The sequence below is a fragment of the Ranitomeya variabilis genome, chromosome 2 (genome assembly GCF_051348905.1).
Source record: "Ranitomeya variabilis isolate aRanVar5 chromosome 2, aRanVar5.hap1, whole genome shotgun sequence".
Lineage (NCBI taxonomy): Eukaryota > Metazoa > Chordata > Amphibia > Anura > Dendrobatidae > Ranitomeya > Ranitomeya variabilis.
This window is the reverse complement of record NC_135233.1, coordinates 27,320,266-27,336,943: the sequence shown is the minus strand read 5'-3', so window position 1 is coordinate 27,336,943 and position 16,678 is coordinate 27,320,266. Positions and strand designations below refer to the sequence as shown.

At 38.8% G+C, this 16,678-nt stretch overlaps 1 protein-coding gene across 1 annotated transcript; it reads right to left on the bottom strand.

The window, feature by feature from the left end:
• Positions 1-5,673: 5,673 nt before the first annotated feature.
• Positions 5,674-9,830, bottom strand: LEFTY1 (left-right determination factor 1). Its single transcript, XM_077292212.1, has 4 exons — positions 9,554-9,830; positions 8,792-9,035; positions 8,434-8,673; positions 5,674-6,297 (listed from the first exon to the last, which is right to left on the bottom strand). Exons 1-4 carry the CDS (start codon positions 9,828-9,830, stop codon positions 5,958-5,960), a joined length of 1,101 nt encoding a protein of 366 aa, XP_077148327.1. The 3' UTR covers positions 5,674-5,957.
• Positions 9,831-16,678: the final 6,848 nt, after the last annotated feature.

The window sequence follows — 16,678 nt, the reverse complement described above, 5'->3', positions numbered from 1 at the left end:
TTATGAAAGGCCTTTGAAAGACAAGAATAGGTTTTTCCTATAAACGAGTGACTACAAATATTAGCATGATCCCATTTGGGAAATATCGGATAGACTCACAGGGTAAGGAGTGCCACCGTCTTCTAAGTTAGCCCACCTATCGTAAGGGTTTAGGTATAATAAAGGGTCAGTTCATTATGATCCATCACCCCGTTCACATATTTTCTATAACTTTTATAAGACTTTACAATCTCCAGGACTCTCTCCCAGTAGATTCGGAATTACTTTCTTCCCTACTTAGCAGTTACCCATTAATCACAAGGTGCAATCCATGAATCGTCTTGAAAATAGAAAAGCCAGATTAGACTTTGCCCCCCCCCCCAAAAAAAAAAAATAATAATAATCTAAAGAAACCAAGAAGAGTTCTAGAACAGCAAAACTAAGATCAACCTGTACCAGAATGATGGGAAGCAGAAAGTCTGGAGAAGGCTCCTGATCCTCGGCACATCCTCTGTAACACACGGTGGAGGCGGTGCGTCCACGGCCTCCAGACTTCAGCCCGTCATTGCCCACAACGGATTCTCAACAAAGCATTAAAAATTAACATTTTATTTATGGTAAAGTTAATTTGTACAATTACTTTTGAGCCTTCCTGAAAAGATGAGGCTTTGTAGAAAAATGGTTGCAATTCCTAAACATTTCACAGGATATTTTTGTTCAACCTCTTTAATTAAACCTGAAAGTCTACTCTTCAGTTGTTTCATGTTAAATTAAAAAATTAGCGGCCTCCAGAGCTGAAATCATGAAATTTCGCTCGATCATCTATTTTTATTATTTTTATTATTATTGTTCAGTTTTGTTTTATTTTTAATTTGCGGCTTGTGCATCATATATATGTAATATAACAAGTGTTACAATGTATACAATAAATAACATGATCGGTGTTACAATTCATATAAATGTTCCAAAAATCATCAGTTTTCGGCATATCTTTTTGTTGCATATTTACACATTTGTTGCCGACACATTTAAAGGGAACCTGACAGGTCCCTCATGCCCTCCAGCCCACCGACATTTGTATATTCCTTTATTAATACCCTTTATCCTGGGTGATACATTAGCAGATGTTAAAAAAAAAAGTATTTTTAAAGTCCATTTTTAATGTGCAAATATCCTTTTGACTATTGGATGGGGTGTTAGTTTCCCCAGACTAGTCATCCCACGCAGCATGTTATGACGCCCTTCTAGGTTTGCAAGAACCGGTATGTTATGCAAAAATGCGTGACTTTCTATCCTACATGTGATTAAGGCTCTGAAGCCGGGTGTACGCTTCCTGATTTCAGAGGCGTTCTGCGCATGTCCGGAAGTGAAGGAGACGGCTGACGTTCACAGAGGAGCCGAAGATCAGGCGACAATTTGCTGTAAGCTCTGCTCTTCTAATGGCTTCTTCTTCGCTCATGCGTACGGGAAGCATACGCTTGGCTTCAGAGGTGCAATGTCTCCAATGAAGGGAAGCGGTGCTGATCCATTCTTTTCTATGCATCTTAATTCCGAATAGTCTGGAGGCGCCATTGGTCCACTCCTGGATTTCTGCAGATTTGTTTAGATTTGCTACTTGGTTGATAGGAATTCATTAGCACCACACTCATTTGAATATGTTAAATCTAGTTTTTCTATTAGTGATAGTGAATTCCCCCAATATATGCAGATCCGACACCTAGCAGTATCTCCCTTTGGATCCTCCGAGTCTCATCCTCAACTGATTTTGATAGATCGGCTGATATCCGATATCTACCGGATCATTAGTCCCTCTTAGGGCTCGTGCAGATGACCACATTTTCGTATTTTCGGTCTGAGTGCGATCAGACAAAACATCGGATCACACTCCGACCAATGTTATTCTTTGACGCCGTGAACAAGGCTGATTTTTTCTCCCTCTGATCGAGAATACTTGATTTGCATCCAATATTCGGATGGCACTCTGCCGTGCCAGTCAAGGAGTCCGTGGGAAAAAAAATTGGGCTGCAGTCGGATGACATCTGACTGCAGTCCGATTTTCACAGACTGACAGAATAGAGAAGGTGGACATGGGGTTATTTACATCTTCTCATCCAAGAAAATCAGATCATACTTGGCCGGATGAGAGAAACTACTTTCTTGTGTCCATACCCTCAGATATTTTTTGGGGTAAGAAACTGGCATCTCATTGGCCTAAAGCAGCTAAAACCTTGATATGTGCCTTGTATAAGGAAAATCTCTATACAGTAAGATTCTCATGTTTTGGTACCATACCTCCACCTCCAAAACCAACTTCTCCACCATTACAGAAGATCAACTCTCCACTCTACTCTCAAGATTGCATCTCACCACCTGTGCACTTGACCCGCTCCCATCCCACTTCATCCCAAACCTCACCACAGGCTTCATCCCAACCCTAACCCATCTCTTCAACCTATCACTAACAACTGGTGTTTTCCCCTCAAGCTTTAAACATGCCTCCATCATACCTATCCCCAAAAAGCCCTCACTTGACCCATCCTCTCTATCTAGCTATCGCCCTATATCCGTTCTCCCCTATGCTTCCAAACTACTGGAACAACACGTCCATCTTGAACTGTCCTCCCACCTCTCTTCTTGCTCCTTCTTTGATCGCTTACAATCTGGCTTCCGGTCACACCACTCCACTGAAACTGCCCTAACTAAGGTCACCAATGACCTCTTAACCGCCAAGAGCAAGCGACACTACTCTGTCCTCCTCCTCCTCGACCTGTCCTCTGCCTTTGACACAGTGGACCATTCCCTATTATTACAGACCCTCTCATCCCTTGGCATCACAGACTTGGCCCTATCCTGGATCTCATCATACCTAACAGACCGGACATTCAGCGTCTCCCACTCACACACCACCTCCTCACCTCGCCCCCTATCTGTCGGAGTCCCACAAGGTTCAGCCCTTGGGCCCCTGCTCTTCTCCATTTACACCTTTGGCCTGGGACAGCTCATAGAATCTCACGGTTTTCAGTATCATCTCTATGCTGATGACACACAGATCTACATCTCTGGACCAGATATCACCTCACTACTAACCAGAATCCCTCAATGTCTGTCCACTATTTCATCCTTCTTCTCCGCTAGATTTCTCAAACTTAACATGGACAAAACAGAATTCATCATCTTTCCCCCATCTCACATGACCCCCCCCCAACGAACCTATCCATCACAGTACATGGCTGCCCACTCTCCCCAGTTCCACAAGCTCGCTGCCTCGGGGTAATCCTTGACGCTGATCTCTCCTTCAAACCATATATCCAAGCCCTTTCCACTTCCTGCCGACTCCAACTCAAAAATATTTCACGAATCCGTTCATTCCTTAACCAAGAATCTGCAAAAACCCTAGTCCATGCCCTCATCATCTCTCGCCTTGACTACTGCAACCTCCTGCTCTGTGGCCTCCCCTCGAACACTCTCGCACCCCTCCAATCTATTCTAAACTCCGCTGCCCGACTAATCCACCTGTCCCCCCGCTATTCCCCTGCCTCTCCCCTCTGTCAATCCCTTCACTCGCTCCCCATTACCCAGAGACTCCAGTACAAAACCCTCACAATGACGTACAAAGCCATCCACAACCTGTCTCCTCCATACATCTGTGACCTCGTCTCCCGGTACTTACCTACACGCAACCTCCGATCCTCACAAGATCTCCTTCTCTACTCCCCTCTTATCTCCTCTTCCCACAATCGTATACAAGATTTCTCCCGCGCATCCCCCCTATTCTGGAACCCTCTACCACAACACATCAGACTCTCGCCTACCATCGAAACCTTCAAAAAGAGCCTGAAGACCCACCTCTTCCGACAAGCCTACAACCTGCAGTAACCACCGATCGACCAAACCGCTGCACGATCAGCTCTATCCTCACCTACTGTATCCTCACCCATCCCTTGTAGATTGTGAGCCCTCGCGAGCAGGGTCCTCCATCCTCCTGTACCAGTTATGACTTGTATTGTTTAAGATTATTGTACTTGTTTTTATTATGTATACCCCTCCTCACATGTAAAGCGCCATGGAATAAATGGTGCTATAACAATAAATAATAATACCCCAAAACTCCTAAATAAAATGGATCCCCAAATTCGAGATGTCTGCTGGCACTGTGGGTCCTCTGTTGGTACCTCACCACGTCTTCTGGTCGTGCTCATTTAGCTCCATTCTGGGAAACAGTCAAGTCCTGATATAGGTTGTGTTATTTCAGGATACTTTGTATAAATTCTAATAAAAATAATAAAAAAATAATGATAAAAAAGAGGTTAAAAGCATAAAGAAGCTGCAACAAAAATGTAATCAGAAAATATTGTTATTGCGTCCTATGAAAACATTTAGGAAAAATAGCAGAAAAAAATACAGCATTTATGCTTCGTGTGAACACGGCCTCAGCATTACATTTTTATTACATTTTTTATGGGTTTAATGGAGAAAAATAAATCAGTGACCCCATTTTTTACACCGTCTACTGATCACCTTAAATAATCTGTTCACTGTGGATTGTTACGATTACAGGAATATCGAATGCGTTTGTTATTTGCTGATTTGTGATATTTGTTTTATTCTTTAAAGTGCATTCAAAATTACATTTTTTAAATGTTTTTCATTATTAATTTAGTCATGTTACAACAAGAAAAAAAATTGGACTTCTATTTTCCCTCTTGAATACAGGGACATTGAAATACACTGCTATGTACAGGTGTATCTCTATGTACCAGCATAATCGGTCTGTGATTTCAAAACCTACAAGTATAGAAAATTCTTGCCTTGTGGTCAGTGCAGGCTGAGTTTTCCTGTTCAGCATGTGACTGCAATTATGCAAATCACATCTATCCGGTCCCGTGACTGACTGCTCGCACTGGCAATACTAGGGAATGAAAGGTGTGGTCGTGGCGGTCTGGGCCGGAAGGAGAAGAACAGGGGAGGTGAATTACTATGATCAGAGAGAATATAAATGGTATGAAGAACACCTTCGTACAACCGGTATCTATATGGTCACATAGAATACCTGCAGACTTGTGTCCATAACCTGCACAACCCCTCTAATAAAGACCGCTCTACCAAGACCAATATCACCACCATAAAGTGACTGATGTCCCTCCACACAGTCATATTTCCTCCGTTATGCCTCCATGCAGCAGTCAATTCCCCTTTGCAAACTGTGAGGCCGCTATGGGGCTCATCAGTGGGGGGGCCCAGTCCGGGGCAGTGGGGGGGCCCAGTCCGGGGCGGGGGGGGGGCCCAGTCCGGGGCGGGGGGGGGGCCCAGTCCGGGGCGGGGGGGGGGCCCAGTCCGGGGCGGGGGGGGGGCCCAGTCCGGGGCGGGGGGGGCCCAGTCTCTCAGCTGTCGTCACAAATTCAATGGTATTAGCATCCATAGGGTGCAGACACGGGTGAATGGAATGGTGAAGCAGGGAGTCGTTAGCCGTGGATATGCCATAAATGTCTGAGATGTGAATACCCCTTTAATTTAAAGAACCTTTTTCAACTGTCCCCAATGGGAAATTCTTAAACATTGGGGGTTCCCTCCTTATAACCCTCCACTATCATCCAAGGCAGTTACAAAAAGTGACTCGAGACGCTTATGCTACATTTACTTTGTGGAGCCGCTGCCGGGAAATCGAACACTTGTCCAAGAATACAAATGTAAACCTACAGGTAATAAAGTTATTTATTAATTTATATCCAGACATAGAAAGTCAAAAAGAACACGTTGGCAAATGACAGCTCTTTCTATATCGAGTGACAACCATAAATATACAGGAGCTATATACAGGTAAGTGCTTCTTCTAACATTCCTATTACTCCACAGATAGAAGGGTTCATGTGTTCGGCCATTTTTCCGGCAGAGTTTGGCAGCCGCGGGGATGTTCAGGACATCGAGACGCATCAAGCATCGTCAGGTATCGTGGTGGAATCCTCACCGGAGTTATGTCATTAGATGATGGAAATATTGTCCGCTGTGCAGCCGCATCTCTCCACTATCATATTCGGAAATTCGGCCACTTCTATTTCCGTGTAGTCGCCCTTCTTGACCAAGTACATGACCGGCAGAGGGGAGCTTTCCGCCACGGTGCAGATCCTCTCCCCGTAACTGTATTGTAGGGCCTGAGAGTGCGGCTGGCGGCAGCTCCCGGAGCAGCGGTAGGCGTTGTATCCCGCCGGCTCGATGATCCAGTACTGGGTCCAGGTCAGCTCCCGGAAGTTGATAAAATTTTCTTCTCTGCAGCAGATATTGTCCTTCTTGGCTCCGGAAGATGAACAGTCTCCACGGGCGCTATAATACACAAAGGAAAGGGTCGTTATTGTTATATATAATATTGTCATTATTAGTGGTAGAATAAGTGTTATAACAAGTATTATTAGTAGAATAAAGAACAGCAATATATCATTATTACTTGTAGTATCAAAAGTATTGTAATATTTGTAATACTAAGAGTAACAGTGGTTTCATTATTATTTTACTATCTATATTTATATTAGCACTAGTAGCAATCGTATTAGTATTATAATTGTTGGTTGTCAGGTTGTCAGTACTTATTATAATTATTATTATTATTATTATTTGGTAGTAGTATCAGTGCTATATTATTATTATTATTATTATTATTATTATTATTATTATTATTCATTATTTAGCGTATGTACTTTATATTACCACCTGGTGGTATTAGTGCTTTTCATTTATTATTATTTAGTAATAACAGTATTCTATAGTATTATTATTATGTAGTATCAGTTCTTTATATTATTATTTAATCGTAACAGTTCTTTTTATTAATATTATTATTATTATTTAGTGTAAATTCTTTATATTATTTGATAGTATCAGTTCTTTATTATTATAATTATTGATGTTGTTATTATTATTATTTAGTGTAAGTACTTTACATTATTATCTGGTAGTATGAGTTTTTTATTATTATTATTATTATTATTATTATGTAGTAGTATAATTACTGTTAGTAGCAGTCTGTTATTATTATTATTATTATTATTATACATTTTTATAGCGCCATTTATTCCATGGCGCTTTACATGTGAATACGGGGCAAATATAGACAAATACATTACAAATACATTATTAATGTAGAACTATGAGTATTTTATTATTAGGTATTATTAGGTTCAGTAGCATTTTAGTAGGATATGTATTTTTATTATTAATAGTAGTAGTATATGTATTGTAATGTTATTAGTAATAATAGGAGCACTAATATAATTATTAGTCTCATCAGTTTGGCTGTGACATCATTCACAGTAATCCTACTAGTTATATATTCTAAATTCAACATATAATATTATATTTTAAAATGAAAAGTCCCTGATTAGTAATCTGATACTGACGCCGAGTTTAGGTGTTTTATCCACTTGCTAAACACCAGACTGTTTCATGTTTCCCCCACGCCAGACCATGAAAGACTCTTTAGATTAGTTATACATTTCATATCTTTGTGATTTTGTATATTTCTATTGTTTTGTGTTGCACTTTGTCTTTTGTTCTTGTATTGTAATGCGTGTTACGATTGTCTGGCATCATTCTTACGTATCGCTTCCTCCTTACTACTAATCCTACTATTGTATTATTATTATTTTACTACTTCTACTGCTACTCTAACTTTACTACTCTACTGCTATTGTTTTCCTACCACTCCTAATGCTAATATTCTATTATCTTCTACTACTAGCTTAGCTATATATTAACCTCTACTACTATAGCTACTACTATTACATTTCTACTACTACTATTATTTTATTATCACTACTAATAATGTTATATTGTCTACCACTATTGCTTCTACCTCTATTATAACTTCTACTCCTATCACTATTATGTCCCCACTACTACTGCTATTGTTATATTATCTACTGCTACACCTATTATATTACTGCCACTGCTAATATATTAACTCCTTCTACTACTGCTATTACAGTTCTTCTACCACTATTATTTAACTATTAATAATCACACCGCTAGTCTCGTATTATCTACTACTGTAATAATACTACCATTATTATTATTTTACTACCACTAGTACTTTTTTTATTCTCTGCTACTATTATATTACTACTACAACTATATTACTATATTATACTACTACTCGCATTATTATTTTAATACCACCACTACTACTCCTGCTGCTCCTACTACTTTTATCAGTAGTATTACTCCTGCTGTTATATAATATTATAACTACTAATGCTTCTATTATATTACCATTCCCAATATTATACTGCTATTAGTGTTATTGTTAGCAGTAGTTGTACCATTACTATTATATTATTACTATATAGAACTACTAGTTATACTATTTTTATTACTACTACTATTCTATAGCTACAAATACTAGTATACTAGTAATAACGAATATTTACATATCAGTGAGAATATCACAGTGAGACAAGAACCTACCCATGGTCGTCCAGGTTGAGCGTGTACAGGACCAGCTCCGGTTTGCCCACCGCGTCGTCGGATGGGTTTTGGGTAGTGAATTGGACCAGTTTTGCCATCTCGGCAGCATAGTTTCCATGTCTTTCGCCATCTATCCTGATTTCCAGATGCATGTTAGATTCCCCACTGCTTCTCATCCAATAGTGCACGGCATGGGTGACATCAAAGCTCCTCCAGCCCGATTCTTTAATGGGCACAAGCCTGGAAATGCACATAAAACAAATTCCATGTACTTACAATTGTATATAAAAAAAATAAACATAAAAAAGAAAAAAATGTAGAATGATTATTCATTTATTAATTCCTAATATTGTCTTACCTGGAATCCACCAATGACGTCCTGTTGTTTCCGTCCTTCATCACCTCCACATAGTAGACGCTGACCCTGGCGTTATTCACTGGTCTGTTGAAGCGTCTATCGGGAAGCCCCTTGGTATTAGGAGGCAACTTGAAGAGTTTCAGCTCGGCCATGGTTACTTCGCTATTTTGGGGTATCCTGGACTCCATCCCAAACGCCAAGGTCTGCTTGATGGGATCTGCATATAGCACTTCGCCAGAGATATCTATGAAGAATTAATATATAAAACCGTTAGTATGTGCTCAATAGTTCCATACTCTACCGGAGAGGGGCACATAATTATTGGGGACATCACTCTGTCGTTAACATATGGACATATGGTTCCACGGTCTGGATCAGGATGTGAAAGGCAACATATCCTTCCATAACAATGTCTATATATTGTGTAATGAATTTGTAGCCCTGTCTGGTACACCGCCCCGTAATATACCGGTACATTATGGTGTGTGGTATGGTGGCTCAATGGTTAGCATTGTTGCTTTGAAGTGCTGAGGTCCTGGATTCAAATCCCACCAAGGACAACATCTGCAAAGAGTTTGTATGTCCTCCCCAGATTTGAGAAGGTCTCCTCCGGTTTTCTCCCACACTCCAAATTTAGGGAATTTGATTGTAAGCCTCAATGAGGACAGTGAGGATGATGTCAGTAAAGCGCTGTGGTATTAATGGCGCTATACGAGTGAGTAAAATATATCATACATCTCCAGGAAAAATACATAGACCTACCTGCATTGCCAGGGATGCCCCTCAGGATGCCGGCCAAACTGGGTAGCGATCTCTTAGTCCTCTTCTTGTGCTTTTGAAGCATGGCGATATACTTGCTTTGGATGTGTCGTGGGACCACCAGATTGTCAATGTCTCTCTTCACCAGCTTTGGCAGATGATTTACGTTGAGTTTCTTTAATAGGGCGTCTTTGAGGTCGTCAGGAGTAAAGCCCCAAGTCGTCGATGTAAGGAAGGCACAGAGGAACCCAATGAGCCCCATAACCAGATTGGAGTTCATCACTTATTCTCTAAGCCAAGAGAAATGTCCAAGATGTCAGGAGGATATGATATCTTCTTGTTCTAAAGGTTTCAGATGGAGACCTGCCCTCCTTTTATATTGGAACCAAAGGACGCCCTGCTGTGAGAGCCAATAATGTAAAAGAAGAAGCAGAGCTGAGACAACAGGACAACATCACCCCCATTAAGTGGTCTGACACTTTCTTAACTTAATCTTCAGACAAGCAATACACTAATAATTAAGGCTTTTTTTTAGTCGGCCACTGACGTGACTTATTTCATTTTTTTAGGATGTATAGATACATATTGTGATGTTTGTTTTTATTTTCTAATTAGAAAATAAGTGAATTTTACAACTTTCTTTACTTGAAAGTGTTAGCCAAAAAATCAAAGATACATTTTTAGTTTGGGAGTTTATTACAACGATTATGACTATCTTTTTATATACTATTACTAACTAGGCCATGTTGTGGGCCTGCAGCAATTTTGTTTATACAGTTTAAATTTTATTTTAAAAAAAATGACAAATCCTAATATACTGGTTAACTTATGGGACAGTTTTTTTAAATAATAAAAAAATATATATTTTTATTACAAAAATTCTGTTTTTATTTGTCATTTATTTTTTAAGTTTTTATTTTTAGATTTAAAAACAAATGTGGAAAAATTAAGTAACAGCAAAGAAAAATAACATACATGTATTGCTTTCAGATTTTTGTATTATTATTTGCATTTCATAGCTTAGATAGATGATAGATAATAGATAGATAATTATAGACAATAGATAGATGATAGATAGATAGATAATAGATAGATAACTAGATAGATAGATAGATAGATAATAGATAGATAAATAGATAGATAATAGATAATTATAGATAATAGATAGATAGATGATAGATAGATAGATAATAGATAGATGGATAATAGATAGATTAATAGATAAATAGATAGATAATTGATAGATAATAGATAGATAGATAGATTGATAGATAATAGATAGCTAGATAAATTAATAGATAGATAAAAGATGATAGATAGATAGATAGATAGATAGATAATAGATAGATAGATAATGGATAGATAATAGATGATAGATAGATTAATAGATAGATAGATAATAGATAGATAGATAATATATAATAGATAGATAGATAGATAGATAGATAGATAGATAGATAGATAGATAGATAGATGATACATGAAGACATGGCTCGTACATAGTCTGGTCTATTCTGTAGAAACATACAGATGCGAAACCTGCACGATAAAGGAACAAGACAGAAGAAGATTCGATGCCTTGAAAACTGTGGTGCTGGAGAAAGATGTTATCAATACCATGGATGACAAAGAAGAACTAACAAATCAATTTTGGAAAAAATCAAGCCAGGCATGTCACTGGAAAGAAGGATCGCCGAGCTACGACTCATCTACTTTGGACACATCATACGAAGAGAGCGATCACTGGTGAAGGACATCATGGTTGGCGGAATGGAAGGAACAAGGCGAAGAGGAAGACCAGCAACCCAATGGCTTGATATTATCAAGATAACAGCAGAGAAGACCCTGGTTTACCTATTCATTGTGCAGCAAAAAAAAATCACCTTTTGAAGATAGTGTAATGTAATTGGAGATTGTTCAGTTGTTCAACGAAGAGAGCAGCAGAAAGGGAGGAATGGAAATTCAAGTCCTACATCGGTACGGCTCTCAGTGATTGGTTGATCAGTTGTTCGGCAGCAGTTGGAGCATTGGATCAAAAACAGATTTGTGTAAAATTGTTCATCGTTATTAATGGAAATGAGACTGTTCATATTAAACCATGAAATTGATCATCGAAGATTTTATTGCTAATATGAGGACATTTTCCTTGTACCGGATCAACAGAAGTGTTTGTACAATACTTCATGAATGTATCATTTATGGGATTTGGATGTTGAGAATGCCTACACTTCAGATTATCTGTGAACACAGCGCGGGATGTCATGATGTAACAAACGCTATTCAATTTACGATTCTCGTCCTGTATAAAATTTTCTTACATTGTTTGCTGGTCGTGAGTCACGATCGCATCGTTCATCTTTTATAGAATTTTCTGTTCCTAAAAATGAAAACCTTAGTTTTTGCTTTAATTTTGGCGTTTAACATTCTCCATTGTGCACTTTGAACCACAAACTTTATCTTGTGGTTGAAAAGATGAGCACAACCCAGGTGTAAGGAACATATTATATGTAAATGTCTGTTGTTGCAGGCCATAAAATTCTTACAGAGAACTGATGGAGGCTTTTAACCAAGTGTTAAGGATTATGTTACATTAGTGGACTTTAAACAATGACAATCCTGGTCTATGTTGGAGGTTGAAGCTTTTAGCTACTGTATGTACAACATTGATAGCTACAAGCGTTCATGGAATGAAGGACTTACTACTGAGTGTCAAAATGGAAAGCTTGAACACGGGACTACTACTCAACAGAAAGAAGACAAAGATATTGACTACTGCCAGGCAGGAGTCAGACTCATTTGAGATGGAAGTTGTAAAGGTCTTCAACCTACTCGGATCAATGACAACTCAAGATGCAACGATGTCACCTGAAGTCAATAGGAGAATAGCTATGGGCAAATCAACAATGAAGTCACTGGACAAGGTCTTCAAATCGAGGAATATTTGACTGGCAATCAAGACATGGCTCGTAGACAGTTTGGTCTTCACTGTGGTAACATATGGATGTGAAACCTGGACAATAAAGAAACAAGACAGAATAAGAATAGACTCCTTAAAAATATGGTGCTGGAGAAGGATGTTATCAATACCATGGATGGCAAGAAGAACAAACAAATCAATCCTGGAACAATCAAGCCATACATGTCACTGGAAGCAAGAATCACCAAGCTACAACTTGCCACTTTGGACACATCATATGAAGATAGCAATCACTGGAGAAGGACATCATGGTCGGAAGAACAGAAGGAACAAGGCGAAGAGGAGGACCAGCAACCCGATAGTTTAGTATTATCAAGACAACAGCCGCAAAGACCCTGGTGGACCTCTCTACGCTTCCACAAGATCGATCGCCCTACAGATTGATCATCCGTGGCTCAAGCCTCGAGCTGAAGGCCGCTAAAATAAAACAAAATAACCCTATATAGCCTCGAACCTACCCACTTGTGGGGCATTGGTCAGATCTATGTTTTTCTTAAGGCGCCCAAAAACATTAGTCTAGATGTCAGCTGATCCTGCCGATATCAGCGGGCTTTGCCGATCTGATGTATATGGGAGCTTCCAACTCTCAACTGATTTCAGATTGAAGATCCTTTTATTCTCCATGAGATAACCCGCCACCAGAGGAGTCTAAAGCTGGCCATACATATTAGGTGGCCATTAAATGGCTGTTGCCCAAAAGACCTTTCAGCTGAGAGCCTGTTTGGTCAAGCGGTCCTGTGATTTCTATGAGAAAGCTGCCAACTGACTCATCTCAGGGAGAACAATACAATTGGCAGTCCACGATCAGACATTCCCGATTGACATTTCTCCCAAACATCAGGCACCCCCATACACAAACCTGTTGATATTGTTGGGTTCATCTGACATAAGTCTAATGTGTATGGGCAGGTTTACATCGCTTCTATCATGGAGAACTCCAATGTAGAGAAGTCAGGAGACGTAGCTGTTGGCCAAACTATCATCCAAATTATAGTTTGTCAGACAGCTATGTGCAGTATATAGGGGGGCGTTAGTCCTCAGTTGGATTCTGGTGCCAGGTCACCTTTCCATTTAACAATAGCTTCCATTGTCATACATAGTGCTTATTATGAATATCTCTGCTCCTCCTCAAAGGGTGTTAATTCCTAGAAGGGAACTTTGCAAGGATATGATTTGAGCAGATAGGAAATGAACTGGTGACTGACAAGTTAGTGATAAATTGATTCTAATTTCCTTCAAAGCCATTTGTTGTCTACCAGTGTTTGTATCAACAGAATAAACTTTTTGAATTCTTAGTTCTTCAAACGCCAAGATCGGTGTCTTTGGCCATAGAGTTCTCAAGGGAAGATATTCCTAAAGATACTTCATTCCCACCATGAACAAGACTTTTACCAATATAGTCTTAGATCTTGGCAAGACAGCAGCATAAAGGTGAAGAGCGTGCCGGTAGTCCTCCGCATTGATGATATCTTTCTCGTTCACCATATTGAAGGCCAGTAAAAGCCAAATTCGACATTCACAGCATCCTGAGTTCCACATCTTTTCAGTTGGTTGGTTAAGGCAGCCAAACGATGACTTCTGTTTAACAAGACGCAGTAGAAGTCATCTTGATGCATCATTGGTATAGGGTATATTTGATATTAACCAACACATAATAAATGTCCCATTACTGGTCAGTTTTTGTGTGGATATCTCTGTTTTGTTAGGTATAAAGGATGAAAATATACAAATGTAGGCAATGATGATTTTATTTGGCTTTATTAGCTCCTTATAGACCTTGAGCTGAAATAATAGAGTACACGTTCAGCTTGGCCTCTTTTGTCCACAGAGCTGATGACTCTCGTACAGATAATGCACAAAAGATTGATAAAATTGATTCCCACTGGAAACAACATGTGCCAGCACAACATATCCAAAATTTTAAGAAAAATCTCAAGATCTTAGTAACAATAGGTGGTAATTGTATACGTCTTGAAAGAAAAATGTGAAACCTTAAATATGGCATTTTTGATTGTGTCTATTAATCTAATTGTAGTTAATATTTTCTATCGTTTCCCACCATACAAATAGGTATTTGTAACTACTTATAAATTTTGTGTATGTCAATATTATCTTACACTATTAATGTTTGACAATGACGATTAATATTTTGAGAGCGTTAATATATTTTTAAAACTCTTAAATCATTTTTTTCCAGTACTAAAATTAAAAAAAAAAAAAACACGCCTGAGTGATGCTTTCAATGTGACAACTTTTCTTTTAAAGGTGATTTTTAATGTACTACTATTCACTACTATATGTGAATTAAAACTAGCGGCTATCATTATTACTAGGACCTTTAGGATTAAAATCTAATCTAATTTTAGTAAAATATTTTTTTTTCAAGGTGATATTAGATACAGTTTTGAATGTTTTTTTTTTACCATGCATTAAAGTAGAATAAGCGGCTATTATTAATATTATTTTTAAAATTTTTATGAGAATGTTGACAAAACAATTGTAGACAAATTCATATTTTTCCTTTAAGTTTTTCTTTCTAAAGATACACAAGAGTAAATGGCGGCTGTTATTAGTAAGCAAAATAACTTGTACTTTTTTATGTTTTTGCTTGATTTTTTTATACGTAAAAAAAAAACATTAAGGGGAAAATTATCGGAGTAGTTGAGCTCAATGATTGATGTGAACTGTAGTCGTCATGAGACCAGAGCTTTGGTTCATATCTGGTGTTGGACCCGGAGAGGGTGGGTACTATCTGCTTTTGTGTTTTTTTACAAGAATGTCATCATTGGGGTACCACTTTTGAAAAAAAAAAAAATAATTACATTTATGAACACAGCGACACCAAATATGTGTATTTATTTATTTTTTAAAATTATTGTTAATGGAGCCAAAGGAGAGGGGGTGATTTTAACTTTTCTGGGGGTAGCTTTTTTCACTTTTTACTTTATTAGTCCCCTTAGGTAACTTGAAGCAGCGATCGCCCGATCGCCTGTGCTACACCTAACAGGGCTTCAACACTACTATGTATAGCAAAAATCAAGATCTCCTATGAATGCCGTCCAGGAGCCAACATTCACAGGGGATTCACAATCACAGGAACAGGGATCTTCTGCAGACCACCTGGCTGACATGACAACCCATCGGTGCCCAGTGATCACGTCACAAGGGCACCAATGGACAAGATTTGTGATGCGCCTCCAACTGGTCTGTGTTACATGCATTTTATTTGTTAACATCCACGGGTGGATCTTGGATCCACCCGCAGCTATTCGAGGCACTTGATGGCTGATTAGAGGCACTTGATGGCTTATTAGAGGCACTTGATGGCTGACCCGAACCCAACAGTATACGCCTATGAGGCTGATGGGATTAGAACTGGAGACCTGCAGTTGGGCCCAACATTTCGGTTCATACGAGGATTGTGAATGTCAGATGTGTGAAACCGGCCTTAGGCCTAGTAGACACGGACATATCATTTCTTGGGCCGCTCACATTTGGAGATTGCTCTGGGTATTGGCGACTTTGGACATCTTTTCTCTACTGTGCTTAAGGGCCATGGGACAGGATACACACAGGATTGACGTTTTTGTTAAAGAAACACCTTTTTATTTTGTAAATTAGGCTTTTAAATTGCAATGGTTCTTCTTGTTCTTTGTTTAATCCAGTTCTTTTCCTCTCCACAGTCCTTGCATGTACCTTAGAGCTCTTTATGTAGCTTTGTCTGGATGTTTTCCACTGAGATGAGATCTTTAGAATTCAGAGAAACAATAATTGGAACAGGAAGAGACCGAATTATTTCACCCAATTCGATGTATTGACCCAAATATTGATGCTCTGTTGTCTGCTCCGCCTTTTTCCTTTTCTTAATATAAGCATTGCTATCTCTCTCTCTCTCTATATATATTATTTTCATTGCATTTCATAAGTTAATATATATCATGTCTTAATTTCTGTGTTTTGTAAATATAATTGATTTAATTGCACTTTATGATGTATATAAATTATTAGATTTGCACTTTTTTATGCATGAGCACTTTTATCTTATCACTTATCTCTGTTCCCCACTTTACCCCCTTTTTTCTCCACTATTGCACTTTACATGAGGAGGTTATACAGTGTAACTGTGATATGTTATGCTGTCTTACTCCTAC